Below are 16310 nucleotides of genomic sequence, written 5' to 3'. Positions count from 1 at the left end.
TGATTAGAAGGTTGTTTATTATTTTTTAAAAATATGTTTTTATTGGCTTTAGAGAAAGAGGGAGAGGGAGAGAGAGATAGGAACATCTAGGAGAGAGAAACATTGATCAGCTGTCTCCTGCAAGCCCCTGATGGGGATCAAGCCCACAACCCGGGCATGCGCCCTGACCGGAATCCAACCCCTGACCTCATGGTTCATGGGTTGACGCTCAACCAACTGAGTCACACCAGCCAGGCAAGGTGGTTTAATCTTTTTTTTTTTTTTTTTTAAATATATATTTTATTGATTTTTTACAGAGAGAAAGGGAGAGAGATAGAAAGTTAGAAACATCGATGAGAGAGAAACATCGATCAGCTGCCTCCTGCACACCCCCCACTGGGGATGTGCCCGCAACCCAGGTACATGCCCTTGACCGGAATCGAACCTGGGACCTTTCAGTCCACAGGCTGATGCTCTATCCACTGAGCCAAACCGGTTTCGGCAAGGTGGTTTAATCTTTAACTAAAAACCAATGCGGGCCTCCCTGGAGATCAGCCTAATAAAATACCGTCTTGGGTAATTAGCACAATCACCGCAGCCTCTAAATTGAAAATATCTCCTACTAGTGTTTGGTATGTCTTCAGTTTCTTGAAGATGATGAAGTACTTAATTTTAACGAGGCTGATTTATCCATCTTTTCTCTCAGCGTTGATCATTTTTGTGTCCCATTAAGTAACCTTTGCCTACCCCTGGATGTATTGCTCACTGGGAATTCTTTCCTGCAGGACTGGAAATGGCCACATGGGACAGATCCAGCCCCAGGCTGCATCAGGAGGCTGAGCCAGCTGTGGAGGGGGACCCACATCTGCCCACGGGCCGGGAGTTGTCCGAGGCCAACCGCTTTGCCTATGCCGCCCTCTGTGGCATATCCCTGTCCCAGCTATTTCCAGAACCTGAGCAAAGGTGAGTGCTATTGTCCCACAGAGGGAAGGTCCTGCTTCCTCAGAGGCACCAAGCAGCCTACAAGTTATTGTGGGGCCCAAAAAAAGGAGAAAGTCATGTCCTTTCCTTTAAGGCGCTTACAGCCTGATAGGGGAATATGACATCTCACTCACGCATACCTTCACCAAGCATTTTCTGAGCACCTACTGTGTGCCAGCCATCATTTGAAGTACATGGAAGGTATAGATCAGGGGTGGGCAAACTTTTTGACTCGAGGGCCACAATGTCTTAAACTGGACCGGAGGGCCGGGACAAAAGCATGGATGGAGTGTTTGTGTGAACTAAAACATGTTAACACTGCTGCTGGTGAAGGAGCGGAGGGGAGAGCAAGAGAACCCTCCGCTCTTTCGGCTCCGCGGGCCGGATAGAACAGCCGAACGGGCCAGATCCGGCCCGCGGGCCGTAGTTTGCCCACGGCTGGTATAGATGAACAAGGCAGACAGAATCCCTGCCCTCAGGTATGACACAGTTTAATAGGGGAATGTCATATTTATTCATTCATGTGACATGCACTTATTGAACTCCTACTGTGTGCTGTATGTATCACAAGACCCTGTTCAAGCATGTCAAACTCAAAGGCTAACACGGGCCAAATAAAGTTTAAGTTTATGTGGGCCACAAAAAAAACCAAAAGCTTCAATTTTCATAGAAACATAGGTTTATTTCGATAGAGACATGCTGAATACAAAGGGCTGAAATAAATGAATCATCGTTAACATAAAATAATAGAACATTTTAATAAAAATTAATATTTTTCCTGAACATTAACTTACCAGACACTGAATAACTGCACAAATTAATAAGCATAATGCAAATAAACCTATTTTTCTTGTTCTCCAAAAGCGAAATATTTCCTGTTGCGCACACCAAACAAGTCAGTACAAGACTAATGACATGGCAATCGGCTGCTAAAATATTCGCTGCTAGTATTAGTGGACAGAAATGGTGCACCTGCGCATAAGGTGCGTAAGGGAAACAAATGCAACACGATTACAGTAATCAGTCATTAGCGAACGTGGCAGTTCATTATTAATAATTATGTATAATAGGATATTGTAAAAATTAAGTTATGAAATTTTTATTAAAACGTTTCTTACATACCGTTATATTAGCTGGCCCGCAAAACTATTTGTTGTGGGCTGCATGCGGCCTGCGGGCCGCGAGTTTGACATGCTTGCTGTAGATAAAACAGAAGAGCAAGGCCTGGCTCCTGCCCTCCTGGTGCTTACAATTAAGAGGAGGGTACACACCTGACTGGTTGTAATAGCGGACAGATGGGGTGTCATGGGAGCAAAAGAGTGACAGTTCGAATTACAGTGTTAATTTCTGCCTTTGTGAATATCTAACACATGCATTAGATGTATATTTAAAATTCTAATAGCAGACTTGTTAAGAGCCCAGGCTTTGGCCTTGAAGGGCTTCAAGGATTCTATGGGGAAAGAGTTTAGAGGCGGGAAGAGGCCAGTGAGGAGGCTGATGGAATCATCGGGGAAACCAGGACAGTGACCGAGAGGTGGAGGGATTCTAAATGTGTAACAGTGAGGACTGATTCAAACCTAACTGTTAGGCCTGACAGAATGGGCTAATAATACTCACCCTTGCCGGGTGATTACAAGAATTAAATGATTGAAGAAAGGTAGTCAGAAGGTACAAACCTTTGTACAAGATAAATAAGTACTGAGAATGTAATATACAGCATGACTATGTCAACACTGATGTATGATACACAGGAAAGTTGTTAAATAGTCAATCCTAAGAGTTCTCATCGAAAGGAAAGCACTTGTTCTTTTTATTGTATTTATATGAGGTGCTGCAAGCTAACTAAAGTTATTGTGGTAATCATTTCACAATATATGTAAGTTAACCCATTATGCTGTATCCCTTAAACTTACACAGTGAGATATATATATATATATATATATATATATATATATATATATATATATATATCACTAAAACGGGGGTGGGCGGATGAGATGAGATAATGTAGCTCAGTGCCGGCACATAGTAGGTGCTCAGTAAATGTACCGGTTACTTCCTAACTCTGGGACGTATTGTGTTTGCCCCAGTTTCCTCATCTGTAAAATGGAGACAGTACTAAACTTACTCCTACCAGTCAGGGTATTTGGAGCTGCAAGTAACAGGACACTGTACTTAAAGAGAGTTAAAGAATAGATTCCCCCCCCCCCCCCCCGCAACACACACACACACTTAATAGGAAATCGAAAGGCTTGATTCAGTGCCTCAGAAAGCCTTTGGGCTGGCTTCTCTGCATTCTCTTGGCCTTCCCCTCCTGATCACAACATGGCTGCTGCAGCTCCACACATTCCATCCTCACAGGAAATGGCCCAAGGCACAAAGGAGGAGGGCTGGGATTCCCCTTAAGTCTCTCTCATCAGGGAGGAAATCTTTCCCAGAATATGCCAAGAAGGCTTCTGGCTAGATCCAGTCACTTGCCCAAGCCTTACCTGCAGTGCGTTTGGGGGGGGGGGGGGGGCGCCGCGGGGGGGGGGGGCGGGGGGGCGGGGGGGCGGGGGGGCGGGGGGGGTCAACGCTGGGGAAAAATCAAGGCACTTGCCATTCCTAACCCCCACATGAGAGGTGGGTTCTGCTGGCCAGGAAGGTGGGTTCTGCTGGGAAGTTACTGCCGCAGAGAAGCAGCATCGTCAGAGAGGGTGCTCGTGGGGAGGGAATGTGTGGGTGGCCCCGCAGAGCCAGGTGCAGAACTACTGCCCAACAAATATTGGATATTCTCATCATTAACAATGGAATCACATCCTCTATCTGGAGGTTAGACTATATCTCATTCGATATTCTGTTCCCAAGCAAGCCGGAGTCCTATCTCCTGCAAGGGCCCGACTCTCCCCTGCTCCTGCTCATGCCATGTCTGGGAAGCCTCCATATTTCCAGAAGCTTCTTCTGAGCTGATCACCCCCTGCCTGATAAGCTGATGCATAGATGGGAAAGGGCTCTGTGTACTTTGTTCACATAAGCAAGTGTTCATGAGCCTAGACAGTGTGCCAGGCCTGTGCTGGGCACTGCCTTGGAGAGCACATAGGAAAGTGGGTTATTGTCCTGGGTCATCCCCATCCCCCCCCCCCCAAAACCTCTCCCCCCCATGATTTCTAAGCACATGGGGCTGGAAGCATTTGCCTTGGGGCATTCCTTCCTGAGAGTGTCTGATTCGGTTTCTTTCCACTTGGCTGATCTTGGTTTTCCTGGGCCCAAAACACGTTTTAAAGACAGCCTCAGTCTTCTTATAGCTGTTGGCTTCAGTCATCTTAGGAAAACACTCTGTGGCTGTTGGTGTCCACATGGGGTGTAACAGCAAGCCTTTAAAATGCTTCTTACCGTGCGGTAAATGTCACAGACGCTGTTTCCTACGATTAATTCTGTTTATTAAGCACGGAGATACGCATGAGTAGAACAGGTCGACAGACGTTTCCTGTAGAGGACGTGGTATTTTAGCTTGCAGGCCGGGTGGGCTCTGCCCCGGTCCCTCAGCTTTGCTGTTGCTGCCTAAAAGCAGCCGGACACAGTCGGCAAAGGAACGGGTGTGACTGACTGCTCCAATAAAACTTAATCTACGGGAACGGGAACGGGCTGCAGGCCAGATGTGGCCGCCTGGTGGTGTGCGGGCCCCTGGGGAGTAGGAGGAGCTCTGGACTCGAGTTCAGGCTCCTGGACCCCAGGTGAAGCTCTGCCCTTCGCATCTGTGGCGCCCTTGATAAGGTGTTTAATCTCTGCGGCCCAGGGCCGTCCTGCGAGGTTCGGTGAGGATGAAAGGGAATGTTGGATGCACCCGCTCAGCCAGCGCCTGGCACCGGGTGAGGCCCAGGGCTATAATCCCTGGAGAGGGCAGTCCCTGCAGTGGGTAAGCATGGCCTCTGGGGCCAGACAGTTGTGGCCTTGAACCCTGGAGCTGTCCCATGACCCCTCCGGGTCTGGGTGTCCTTATATCTAGAATAGGGGTGAAAGCAGTACTTCCCTCCCTCATGGGGATTGGTGGGAAGGAAGCAGGCAGTGTGCTTAAAGCACTTAGCAAACAGAGACTGAGGATCGTTGCTCTGTGATTGTCATTGCTGCTGTTGATTTTCTTGTATCTCAGTGAGACCACCCACCACTTTAGAAGTAGTTCCCGAGGCTCTGCCAGTCTAAAATGCTGTCTGTTATTTGATAGGTTGTTGTACTGCCACTTTACATATATATATATATTTTCCATTGCTCATTAAGGAAACACATATAGAGCGCCTTATATGTGCCAGGTATTATTCTAAACACACGGCAAATGTTAAATTTTAACAACCCTATGAAACAGGTTTCGTCATTATCACCTCTGTTTTACAGACAAAGAAACTGAGGCCCAGAGAGGTTAAGGAACTTGTCCAGGGTCACACAGCTAGTGGCAGAGCTGGGATGTGCACCAGAGTTCATGCTCTTCACTTGCCTCCACTCTTGTTAGGAGATGCTTCTCTGCATCCAAGACCTTCCTCGTGGACACAGGGCCACGCTGCGGCCCTCAGCCCTGCGCCCTTTCTGCAGATGAGTTTACCCCTACGTGCTGATCAGTTCACCGAGTCATCCCTTGGCCCCCGTACATACCCACATACCATCCCGGGTAACCCCAGTAATTGCAGCGAGTTCTATCATAATAATTGCAGTAGCAGTAGCTAACATTTATTGAGGGTTATCGGGTGCCAGGCGCTGTGACCGTGTCATTTAATCTTTCCAACCAACCTATGAGGTAGGTCCTATTACCATCTGCATTTTGCAGCAGAGAAAAATGAAGAAAAGAGAGGGAAAGAAAAGGCATGAAGGGGACTCTCCCAGTAGACCTTAGTGCCTGACTCTGCACCCTGTCCTTCACTGCCTCCCTTGGCCGGCTTATAAATGAAAGTAATGACGCTAGCTAACGTAAGCTGAACAGCTACTCCACACCAAGCCCTCCTCTGGGTGCTTCATATGTATCGTCTCATTTAACCTCAAACAACCTTATGAAGTATCTCTCTCTCTCTCTCTTTTTTTTAGTCTGTTTTTACTGATTTTAGACAGAGAGGAAGGAAGAGGAGAAGGGAAAGAAAAAAACATCAATCAGCTGCTTCCTGCACGTCCCCTACTGGGGATCGAGCCCCAAATCTGGCTATATATGTACCCTGACCAGGAATTGAACCAGCAGCCTTTTGGTGCACAGAACGATGCCCAACCAACTGAGCCACACTGGCCAGGGCTGAAGTTGATCTCTTAAACCCATTTCAGATAAGGAAACTGAGGCACAGAGAAGTCAAGTTACTTTTGCAAGGTGCTCCATCGCTCAGATGCCCCTTTAAGAATGAAGGACTTTCCCTGGCCGGCTTGGCTCAGTGGATAGAGCGTCAGCCTGCGGACTGAAGGGTCCCAGGTTCGATTCTGGCTAAGGGCACATGCCTGGGTTGTGGGCTCGATCCCCAGTAGGGGGCATGCAGGAGGCAGCCGATCAGTGATTCTCTCTCATCATTGATGTTTCTCTCTCTTCCCCTCTCCCTTCCTCTCTGAAATCAATAAAGAAATATATTTAAAAAAAAGAAAAAAAAGAATTAAAGACTTTCCCCCAGCACCGCCCGGGGCCTGTGGCAGCGGGAGAGAGACCCCTTGCCCAAGGTTCTTTCCCCTCCCTGGGACAGCCTTTATCCGATGACCGGCTGATGTGGCGGCATAAGGCCCAGCCCTCGCCCCACACCGCAGCTCTGAAGGGTCACTCATCTTCAGATCTCCCTGCAGGGTTGCCTGAAGCTTTCGTAGAGGCTGCCTGGCAACTCCGCTGCTCCCCTGCCCACTCCAGCATCCTCCCTGACCTCCCACAGCACTGATCCCAAGAGGATCCCAATAGTCATTTCAGAGCTGCCTCCTGGGGACCTGGACTGTAACAGTGGTGGACCAGGATTGGAACCTGAGCTTTTCACTGCTCCTGCCAGGGGCCTGCCCTGCAGCAATCTCTCCACTTGGCTTCGGCCGCCCCAGCTCTAAGGACTGGGATGGGTGGGCTGCCTGGGATCCGTGGGGCTGGAACCAGGTGGTGCAAGCAGGAGGCCTTCTGACATTGTCCCTGCCACCAGGGAGCTCTGCTTGTCCCTAGGAGGCCTGATTCCACCCAATCTGGCTGGAACTAGGGTGTAGAACCCAGTATAGGGAGCCCAGAACAGTGGGGTCGAGGCAGGCTGGGCTGCTGGGCTTAGAGATAGGCCTGACTCTGGGCTGGTGTGAGCACCTCCTAACTAACGCCCCTGCTCCGCATCTCCTGCCCGCCCACCGCTGCTCACCGTTCTCGCTGCCACGAGTGGTAACTTGGAGTCAAAGCCTGATTCGGACTCCGCCGCTGTCCCCAAAATGCCATGTGCTTCCTGCAGCTGTCTCAGCTCCGAGGGCTCCTTCTCCCCTAGAGCAATCCAGCCATCCTCCATCCAGGGACCCCTGTGGGACTCAACTCCAATGCCTGCGGCGGAGAGAGGCCCACAGGGGCGGAGGGCCTGGGGAGGACAGACTCGTCCGCTGCGCTTTATCTGCTTCCGAGCGGCCGACTTTTCCCGAGAAAGCACATCCTGGGTGGTCCCCCACAGCAGCCAGTCTCCTTCTGTGGGAACCCTTTTCTAGTCGCTGCTCCTCACCTCCCCAGGCCGGTCTGGGGCTCCCTCTCTGGGCTCATCAGGGCTCGATTCCTGCCCTCTCCTCGCAGACCACACGCCACTGGGATGAGTTCATTATTTCCCTGTGTCCCCGCGCTCTGAGCTTCTCATCAGAGGCTGCATCTCGCTCATCTCTGGTTCCTCGGCCCCCAGCACAGCCCGGCCCAGGCTGGGCCCCGGGCACATGGTCAGGAATGGCTCGCTGGCCTCCTCCCTATGGTTTATCAGCCTCTTTGGTCAAAGGTTTGATGGGGGAAGAAGCTAGAATCCCACCACCTGAAATTAGGTTTTGGCTCCTCTGTATCCCGTGGACCACAGTCGCCATGGTTTTGGGTGTGTTGGCTGTTCGCATCATGAACGTGACTAACCTAAGCTTCCCAATGGCCTTAAAGTGCAAGTCTGGAAGCTATGGGATCTGAGTCGTGTTTGTCTTTCAGCTCCTTCTGCATTGAGTTTGTGACGGGCCTGGCAAAGTGGCTGGAGTTGTCTGAAGCCGTCCTGCCAACTATGACTGCTTTTGCCAGCGGCCTGGGAGGCGAAGGAGGGGACATGTTTGCTCAGATTTTAACGAAGGACCCCCTCTTGAAGGACGACCCATTGGTGATCACCCAGGTACACCCACCACCAGGTGGCGGCTGCTAGGGGAACCAGAAAAAAAGGTTTTCCAAGTCAGGCTAAAAATTTCCTAGGGGGCTGGGGGAGTTGGAAGATAAAATACTTCATCAGAATATCATATGATGATGATGATGATTATCATAGCTATGTTAAATGACCATTATTGAATATCTACTATTGATTTAATGTATTACTTAAATAGTGCTTAGTATGTGCTAGTACCTTTACAAGTATTAACTCATTTAATTCTCAAAGCAACTTTATGAGGTTGGTAGTGTGAGCATTCCCATTTTCTAGATGAGAAAACTGAGGTACAGGGAGATTAAGGAACTTGTTCAAGGTCATGCAGGTGGCTGAGCCCAGATTTGAACCTTGCCACTCTGACTCCAGCGCCCCGGCTCCTGGTGCCAAACTGTGGTGCTTTTGTTCAGAAGTAGCAGCTTTGCTGTGTGTCCTTGGGCATGTCACTCACCGGCTCTGTGTGCAGTTAAAACAGGCACCTTGTGACACGGGCTGTTGGTGGGTCGACTGAGCAGGTTTAAAACAGCCCTTCCTCTCCTTCGTTTCACTCGCTGAAATGCCCACACACTCATTTGTTTGCTTACTTGCTTGTCTGGCTCACCACTAGCGTGTGAGGCAGAGATACTGTCTGTCTTGCTCTCCCACTTAGTAAGAGTCAATACATTTGTGTCAAATGAGCAGGCTGGTTACATAGCAACTTATTGCCAATTTCTGCTACTTTTCCCCAGGACCTGCTGAGCTTCTCACTCAAGGATGGTGAGTTGGTTTTCTACGCTCTGTAAATTGTGGATGCTCGTCTTCACCCGGTAAAGCCAGTGATGGGCTGCCACCGGTGGCCTGGTTCCCTGTGGTCATTTTGGTACAAGAAAGGAAAGGGAACCCCATTCAGTCGGGGAGCCAGGAGCGCTCCATTCGTGTCAAGCACTCTGTGGCACTTCTTCGCGGTTATTTCATTTATTCCTCGCAATGCCTGTGGTTTTACCTCCTAAGTAGTTCTTGAATCCGGCCCTGTCTTCATCTACACCCACCACCCTGGCCTGAGCCACCATCAGCCCCTCCTGGATGACAGCAGGGGTCTCCTCACGGGTCTTCCTGCCATTACTCTGGCCAGCAGTTTGGCCTCCACCCTGCAGCTCAGATGATCTTCCTGCACATCGACAACGCTGCCTCCTGGCTCCCACCCACGGCCACCCCTGCTGCCTCCTGGTGGGCTGGCCCCTTCACCTCCTCTTCTCTTACCACGCACGCCCTCCCCTCTCCCCAGGCCGGCCTCCCTGAGTGCACCCTGCTCCTGGCACCAGGGGTCTTTGCACGTGCCCCTCCCCTGGCTGGAGAATGCCCTGCTCCTCTTGCCCAGGTGCTCTCTCCCTCTCCCTCTCCCTCATCCCTCCGCTCAGTCATCACTTCCCAGGGACAGGCCCTGGCACGCCTCGGCGTGATGTCAGCCACGGTTGCCGTTGAACACCTCGCTGCACGCTGCTTTGCTTGGTAACTGGCTTGCCCTTCGGACCGTAAGCTCCGTGGGGGCAGAGCCACGCCCGGTTTTCTTCACCACAGACTTCCAGCTCCTGCACACAGTAAACACTCCGCAAACATCTGCTGGGTGAATGAATGGGATGGATCCTCGTGTTCTGTTTTATGGATGAGGAAGTGGGCTCAGAGAGGTTAAGCAATTTACCCACGCTTGCTCAGTAAGTGGCAGTTCAGGATTCCACTACATTCGTTTCCCAGGGCTGTCGTAACAAAGTACCTGAGATGGGTGGCTTAAAGCAACAGAAACTTATTCTCTCACAGTTCTGGAGGCCAAAAGTGTGAAAGCAAGGTGTCAGCAGGATCCTGCTCTCTCCGAAGGCAGTAGACGAGAATCCTTCATGCCTTTAGCTGCTGACAGCTCCAGGTGCTCCTTGGCTTGTGGCTGCATCACTGCAGTCTCTGCCTCCATCCTCCAGGACAGGGGTCCTCAAAAACTGCGGCCCGCGGGCCACATGCGGCCCGCCGAAAACATTTATCCGGCCCGCCGGGTGTTTTTGCCGCCGCTGCCTGTCCTGCTTAGCAGCCGACTCGTCCCGGGCCCGCAGTGCGCATGTGTGGAATGTTTGAGGGACAGTGAACTGGCCCCGTTTAAAAGGTTTGAGGACCTCTGCCCCCGGGCTTCTCCTCCTCCTTCCTTTCCTCTCCTCTGCATGTCTCTTATAAGAACATTGTACAAGGTGACTTCACCTTGAGGTCTTCAACTTAATTACAGTAACCCGCCCCCCTCATCTGCAGTTTCACTTTCCATGGTTTCAGTTACCCATGTTCTACCACAGTTTGAAAATATTAAATGGAAAATTCCAAAAGTAAGCAATTCATAGGTTTTAAATTGCACGCCGTTCTGAGTAGTGTGATGAAATCTTGAAGTCCTGCTCTGTCTGGCCTGAGATGTGAATCATCCCTTTGCCCAGCATATCTCTGCCATACATGCCACCCTCCCATTAGTCACAGAATAGCCATCTCAGTTATCAAATCGTTTATCAGAGAGAGAGACCACCGTCACATAACTTTTATTACAGTATATTGTTATAATTGTTCTATTTTCTTATTAGTCATTGTTTCTCTCTTACTGTGCCTAATTTATAAATTAAACTTCCTCATAGGTCTGTATGTAAAGGAAAAACGTGGTATATATAGAGTTCAGTACTATCTGCAGTCTGGCATCCACTGGGGGACTCGGAACCATGTCATAGTTGGGCCATCTATTCAAGTCCCTCCCCATAAGCTCCATGAGCGCAGGGCCTTGTCTGGATTGCATATCATCGCATCTCAACGTCTACAGCACTTTTGGGCCTATGGGTGGGCATTTAGTACTGGATGGATGGGTGGATGGATGGATGGACAGACGGACGGACGGATGGACGGACGGACGGACGGATGGATGGATGAAAGGATATATGAATGCATGCATACATGGATGGATGAATGGACGGATGGATGGACGGATGGATGGATGGATGGATGAAAGGATGGATGGATGGATGGATGGATGGATGGATGGATGGATGGATGGACGGATGGATGGACGGACAGATGAAAGGATATATGAATGCATGCATGGATGGATGGATGGATGGATGGATGGATGGATGGATGGATGGATGGAAGGAAGGAAGGATGGGTAGGATGGACAGATCGCTTTTCTTTAGAGGACAAGCTGACGCATGAGCAGGGCTCAATCTCTGTAGCAGACATTGATGAGGTGGGCACACAGCGGAGGAGGAGGCTCTCTCTGCTGCTGGATTCCCTCGGGCATGAGGCGAGGTGATTAGTCATGAAATCAGCCCAGGACATCCACATGAAAAGCTGCATTTCTCAGAACATCCTGGAAGGTTGACCTTTACCGACAGTATTGGGATCTGAGTCACAGAACGATGCCATTTGGGCAGCTGGATGGAATTTTGGGGGAGTGCTAATCACGTTCTTCTCCTCACCCTGTAACAACCCACAGAGCTCTTAGCACACGCAACTGAAACAGTGCGCCTTTTGTGTGTTGAAGGTTAACCTGAATGTGAGCTAACTCTAAACTGGGCTTTTGGCCCTTGGCACTGCGGCCGTTTGGGGCCGGGTCCTTCGCTGTGGTGGGGCCACCCTATGCAGTGTAGGATGTTCAGCTGCATCCCCGGCCTCCCGGCCCTAGACGCCAGAAGCACTTCCTGAGTGCTAACAACCAGAAATGTCTCCATACATTGTCACATGTTCGGGGGGGGGGGGGCGCGCGGGACAGCAACACAGCCCTGGTCAAGAGCCAGTGCTCTAGAGCCCCAAATTTGGCCATCTCAGGTGGGGCTGCTTTATTTGTAGTCGGTAATCTTTACAAGGTGTTCTAGTTGCTCTTCTAGGTCCCGAACATTGCTTGTGAAGTGTTGCATAGTATATAATCCTCAGCTGCTAAGGCAGGTCCTGGTGTCTCCACTGGCAGGAGAAGAGAACCTAGTTAGTAGGTTAAGTAGCCCAGGACAACCTTTCAAACTTTCAAAATGCCATTTAAGGCAAAGCCGGTCTCCTTGTGAACTCTGAGTTCGTGCCCTGGAGACTTAAACTGAATCACGGTTTTTGCCCTCTGAACTCTGAAGCCAAAGATAGCGTCAACTCTGGGCCAAGGGACCTGCGGAGGTGCACGCTGCATGGGGCGTCGCAATCCCTACTGCAAACTTGGCTCCATCTACTTCCTGGCTTGGTCTTTATTGCTGGATCGCAAGCCCTGCCTCCCTGGTGAATCAGAAGGGTTTGAGGTCTTGGTCTTTGGTGACGGTGAAATGCAAACATTGTCACCTGGTTGCTGGGTTCTCCATCAGCATCCTAGAGCGTCCTACAGCTTGTTACCAGCATTAACACTGGCTGGTCCATGCATTCAGCAAATAAGAACTGAGCACCCAGTGCGTGTGCCAGGCCCTGTGCTGGGCCCTGGGAGTCATTTTAACCATAGCTGATACTCACTGAGTGCCAATCAGGCCCTGAGCTCAGTGTTTTATGCTAATTTTGTCAACCCCTCAGCAACTCTGGGATGTCAGCTCCAAGTCCAGCAGCCTGGCCACCAAGATCCTTGAAGTGACCCTGACACGAGGCTGCCACTCTAGAGTCTCCATGCCTGAGAATACCTTGGGAGATTACCTGTGCCCCTGGCAGCCTGTTCCACTGCAGCCTTCACAAATGGAATAAAAATGAATCACTAATTATAATTGCCACCAATTAAATCACCATGGCCAAGGCTTGGTTAGTTTCCACAGCTCGATTATCACCTGGGTGCAATAGTCTCTGATCCCCTGGAGGCACAGTGCACTCCTTTGTTTGGAGCTTTAATTGACCCCAGAACCCCAAGATACAACATGCAGTTGTCTGTTTCCCAGCACGTAGACAGTTCCACATTGAGGGAGGCAGCCAAGGGCAGCTGGGCAAATGCTGCCAGAACATAGCTCGCTCTGAGGACCCTAGTTCAAGGAAGGTTCAAGGAACCCTCAAACTTCAGGACTTGAGGCTGCATCTTGTCGAAGGCTAGCCACTACTACTTTAGTATAATATTATTGCCCAGCATCACAGACCCCCAGCAAAGGAGACAATTCTGTAACATTCGTTGGGGCCGGTCCTAGAACAGGTGTCCTCGCTTCAAAACTTTGTGATGTGCATTTTAGACAGCGCACATCATCACACAGGCTACATGAAGTGGGTGCAGAGTAGCTAGATACTGAGTCCTTGTGCTTTCCCCTCTTTGTCAAAAAGATCCAGTGTGGGAGCCTGTCTTAGTACTGGCCATCCTGGGCCAAAGAGGGTGCACATCTTTTTCCCATTTTTTTAAACTTTGGTAAAATACATATAACAAAATTTAGCACCTTACCCATTTTTAAGTGTACAGTTTCGTGGCATTAGCTACATTCACATTGTTATGAACCATCACCACCATCCCTCTTCATCTTGCCAAACTGGAACTCTGTCCCCATTAAACAATAACTCCTCATTCCCCCCTTTCTCAACACCCCCCCCCTCCCCAGTAGTCACCATTCTACTTTCTGGCCCTATGATTTGGGGGGTGGGGGGGTGTTCACATTTTTAAAGTTTTTGATATAAATATTGTCAGACTGTATACTCACCGGGCTAGTGTGGCTCAGTGGTTGAGCATTGACCTATGAACCAGGAGGTCACTTCAATTCCCTGTCAGGACACAGGTTGTCAGGGCTCAATCCCCGGTGTGGGGCGTGTGGGAGGCAGCCAACCAATGATTCTCTCGCATCATTGATGTTTTTCTCTCTCCCTCACTCTTCCTCTCTGAAATCAATAAAAATATATATTTTAAAAATAAATAAATAAATAAATAAATAAATAAATAAATAAATAAATGTTGTCAGATTGCACACTCTCACCTGAGCACCGTGTTCATAGCCTCCTTAACAGCTTTGTAACTTTTTTTAAAAATGACCTTGGCTAATTTGGTGAAAAAGTACTACCTTGCTTTTGATTAATATTTTTAACTAGAGGCCCGGTGCACAAAAATTTGTGCACTTGGGGGGTGGGGGATGTTCCTCAGCCCGGCCTGTGCCCTCTCGCAGTCTGGGACCCCTTGGGAGATGACCACCTGCTGGCTTAGGCCCGCTCCCTGGGGGATCAGGCCTAAGCTGGCAGTCAGACATCCCTCTGGCAGCCCTGGAGCTCTCAGGGGATGTCCACTTGCCAGCAGGGAGCAGGCCTAAGCTGAAGTCAGACATCCTTAGTGCTGCTGAGGAAGTGGGAGAGGCTCCCACCACCACCGCTGTACTGGCAGCCGTCAGCCTGGCTTGTGGCTGAGCAGAGCTCCCCCTGTGGGAGCGCACTGACCACCAGAGGGCAGCTCCTGCATTGAGCGTCTGCCCCCTGGTGATCAGTGTGTGTCATAGTGACCAGTCATTCCCAGTCGTTCTGCTGTTAGGGTCAATTTGCATATTATCCTTTTATTATATAGGATAGTTGCACATGTTCCATCCAGAAAGCTATGCTATTGTTTAATTGACTGGTTCTCATGGATTGCGTGTTTAGGATGTTTCCAGGGTTTGGGTTTTGTCAGTTACTCTGCTGTTAACATCTCTGTTCTTAAAGGCAAACTGACTCCCTGCCTATGTTGTTTCTCTCTTTCGAGGGCACTATGATGCTCGGGCCCGGGTCCTCATTTGCCACGTGACCTCCCTCCTCCGCCTGCCCGTGGGGGAGCTGGATCTCCTTGAAGAGACATTCCTTGAGAGCCTGAAGGAAACCAAAGAGGAGGAATCTGAGTAAGCGAGCCCTGAGACCGGCCCCATCTGCCAGGAGTCCAGAACGACCACTTGAGTGCACTTTCCAGATAAAAATCCCCTCTTTCCATTAAGAGACAGTGCACAGAACGTCCCAAGGCAGCCAGACTGGCCGTGTGGCCGTAGCAAGTCACTTCCCCTCTCTGGGTCCCGGTCCTCATTTCTAGGAAAAGGAGATTGAATGGGTGATTGCTAAGGGCTTGTGACTTTAACATTCTGTGGTCCCAATACCCTGCTTCACATCAGGTTCTTGTCTGTGGGCCGGAGTGGCCTGGGTTCAAATCCTACCTCTGACATCCACCCGCCTTTTTGACCTTGGGCAGGTGCCCTCTCTTCTCTAAAGTGTAACATTCTTACCTGTAAAATGGGAATAAGGATAGCATCCTCCCAGGGTGGTTGTGAAAAAGGAATGTGACCATATTATAAGGTGCTCAGCCCAGGGCTGGCATGAGCAGGTGGTCGGGTTGGGAGTCCTTCCCTTCCCCCCTGCCCACGTGCCCCGGACCTACCAGCTGTAGAGCGGCTTTGCTGTCTGTGCGTTGTCGGGAGTGTGTAGAGGGAAATTATCCTGGCAACTTGGCCAGAGCTCAGCTCTTTGCTAAACACAGAATCTAATCCCAGAGCAATCAATCGATCCTGTCACAGCCTAATTGTAGGCTCCGTGCACCAGGCACGTCTCCCAGCCTTAGGTTTTGTTCTGCCACGGTGACGGTCTGAGCAGCCAGGTCGTGCCAGCTCAGCCCAGCTGGGAATTTAGCTCTGAAGCCAAGTTCAGACCTGGAGCCGCCCTCCTGCCAGGGTTTGGAGGGCAAAGGGAGAGGTGGTTTGCTTGAGAAAGGCGGAAGCTTGGTCTGTTTTAAAAACCTGACAACAGACTTGCTTTGACTCCCAAGGCTGTGTTAAGAAAGAAACAGGTCAATGACCACCATCACGAGGGCTGCTCAGCGTCTGGAAATGTATTGGACGTTTGTAGTGTCTTAGGTGCCTTGAAATGAAGGAAACTCTCAGCTGTTGTTTGCAAAGCTTATTGTCAGAAAGAAACATATTACCCAGAGGATTTGTTCTGAAGATGCCGGTAGTCAGATCAGGGAATGTGTAGAAACAGAAGTTCTAACACAGCCCAGCTCTGCCACTTACCAGCCGTGTGACCTTGGACAAGTTAGTTCACTTCTCTGGGCCTCAGTTTCCTCACCTGCAAAATGGGGATGATAATAATAGCGCCCTGCTCATAGGGTTCTCCTGG

General features: G+C 50.1%; 1 protein-coding gene across 6 annotated transcripts in view; it reads left to right on the top strand.

Moving 5' to 3' along the window:
• TMCO4 (transmembrane and coiled-coil domains 4) overlaps window positions 1-16310 on the top strand; it is a 76250-nt gene that overhangs the window by 12912 nt on the left and 47028 nt on the right. For 3 of the 6 annotated variants that reach the window (XM_036349738.1, XM_036349736.1, XM_036349737.1), the window contains 4 exons: window positions 765-942; window positions 8078-8252; window positions 9005-9032; window positions 14917-15049. In XM_036349738.1, the coding sequence (XP_036205631.1) occupies window positions 773-942; window positions 8078-8252; window positions 9005-9032; window positions 14917-15049 (506 nt within the window). In that variant the 5' untranslated portion in view covers window positions 765-772. The remainder of the gene's footprint in view (window positions 1-764; window positions 943-8077; window positions 8253-9004; window positions 9033-14916; window positions 15050-16310) is intronic. The other 3 variants (XM_036349741.1, XM_036349740.1, XM_036349742.1) reach the window with 2 other exon arrangements.

Source organism: Myotis myotis, unplaced genomic scaffold, assembly GCF_014108235.1.
Source record: "Myotis myotis isolate mMyoMyo1 unplaced genomic scaffold, mMyoMyo1.p scaffold_m19_p_2, whole genome shotgun sequence".
Classification (NCBI taxonomy): domain Eukaryota; kingdom Metazoa; phylum Chordata; class Mammalia; order Chiroptera; family Vespertilionidae; genus Myotis; species Myotis myotis.
Note: the sequence above shows the minus strand (reverse complement) of the source record. Positions and strands in the feature narration are given on the sequence as shown.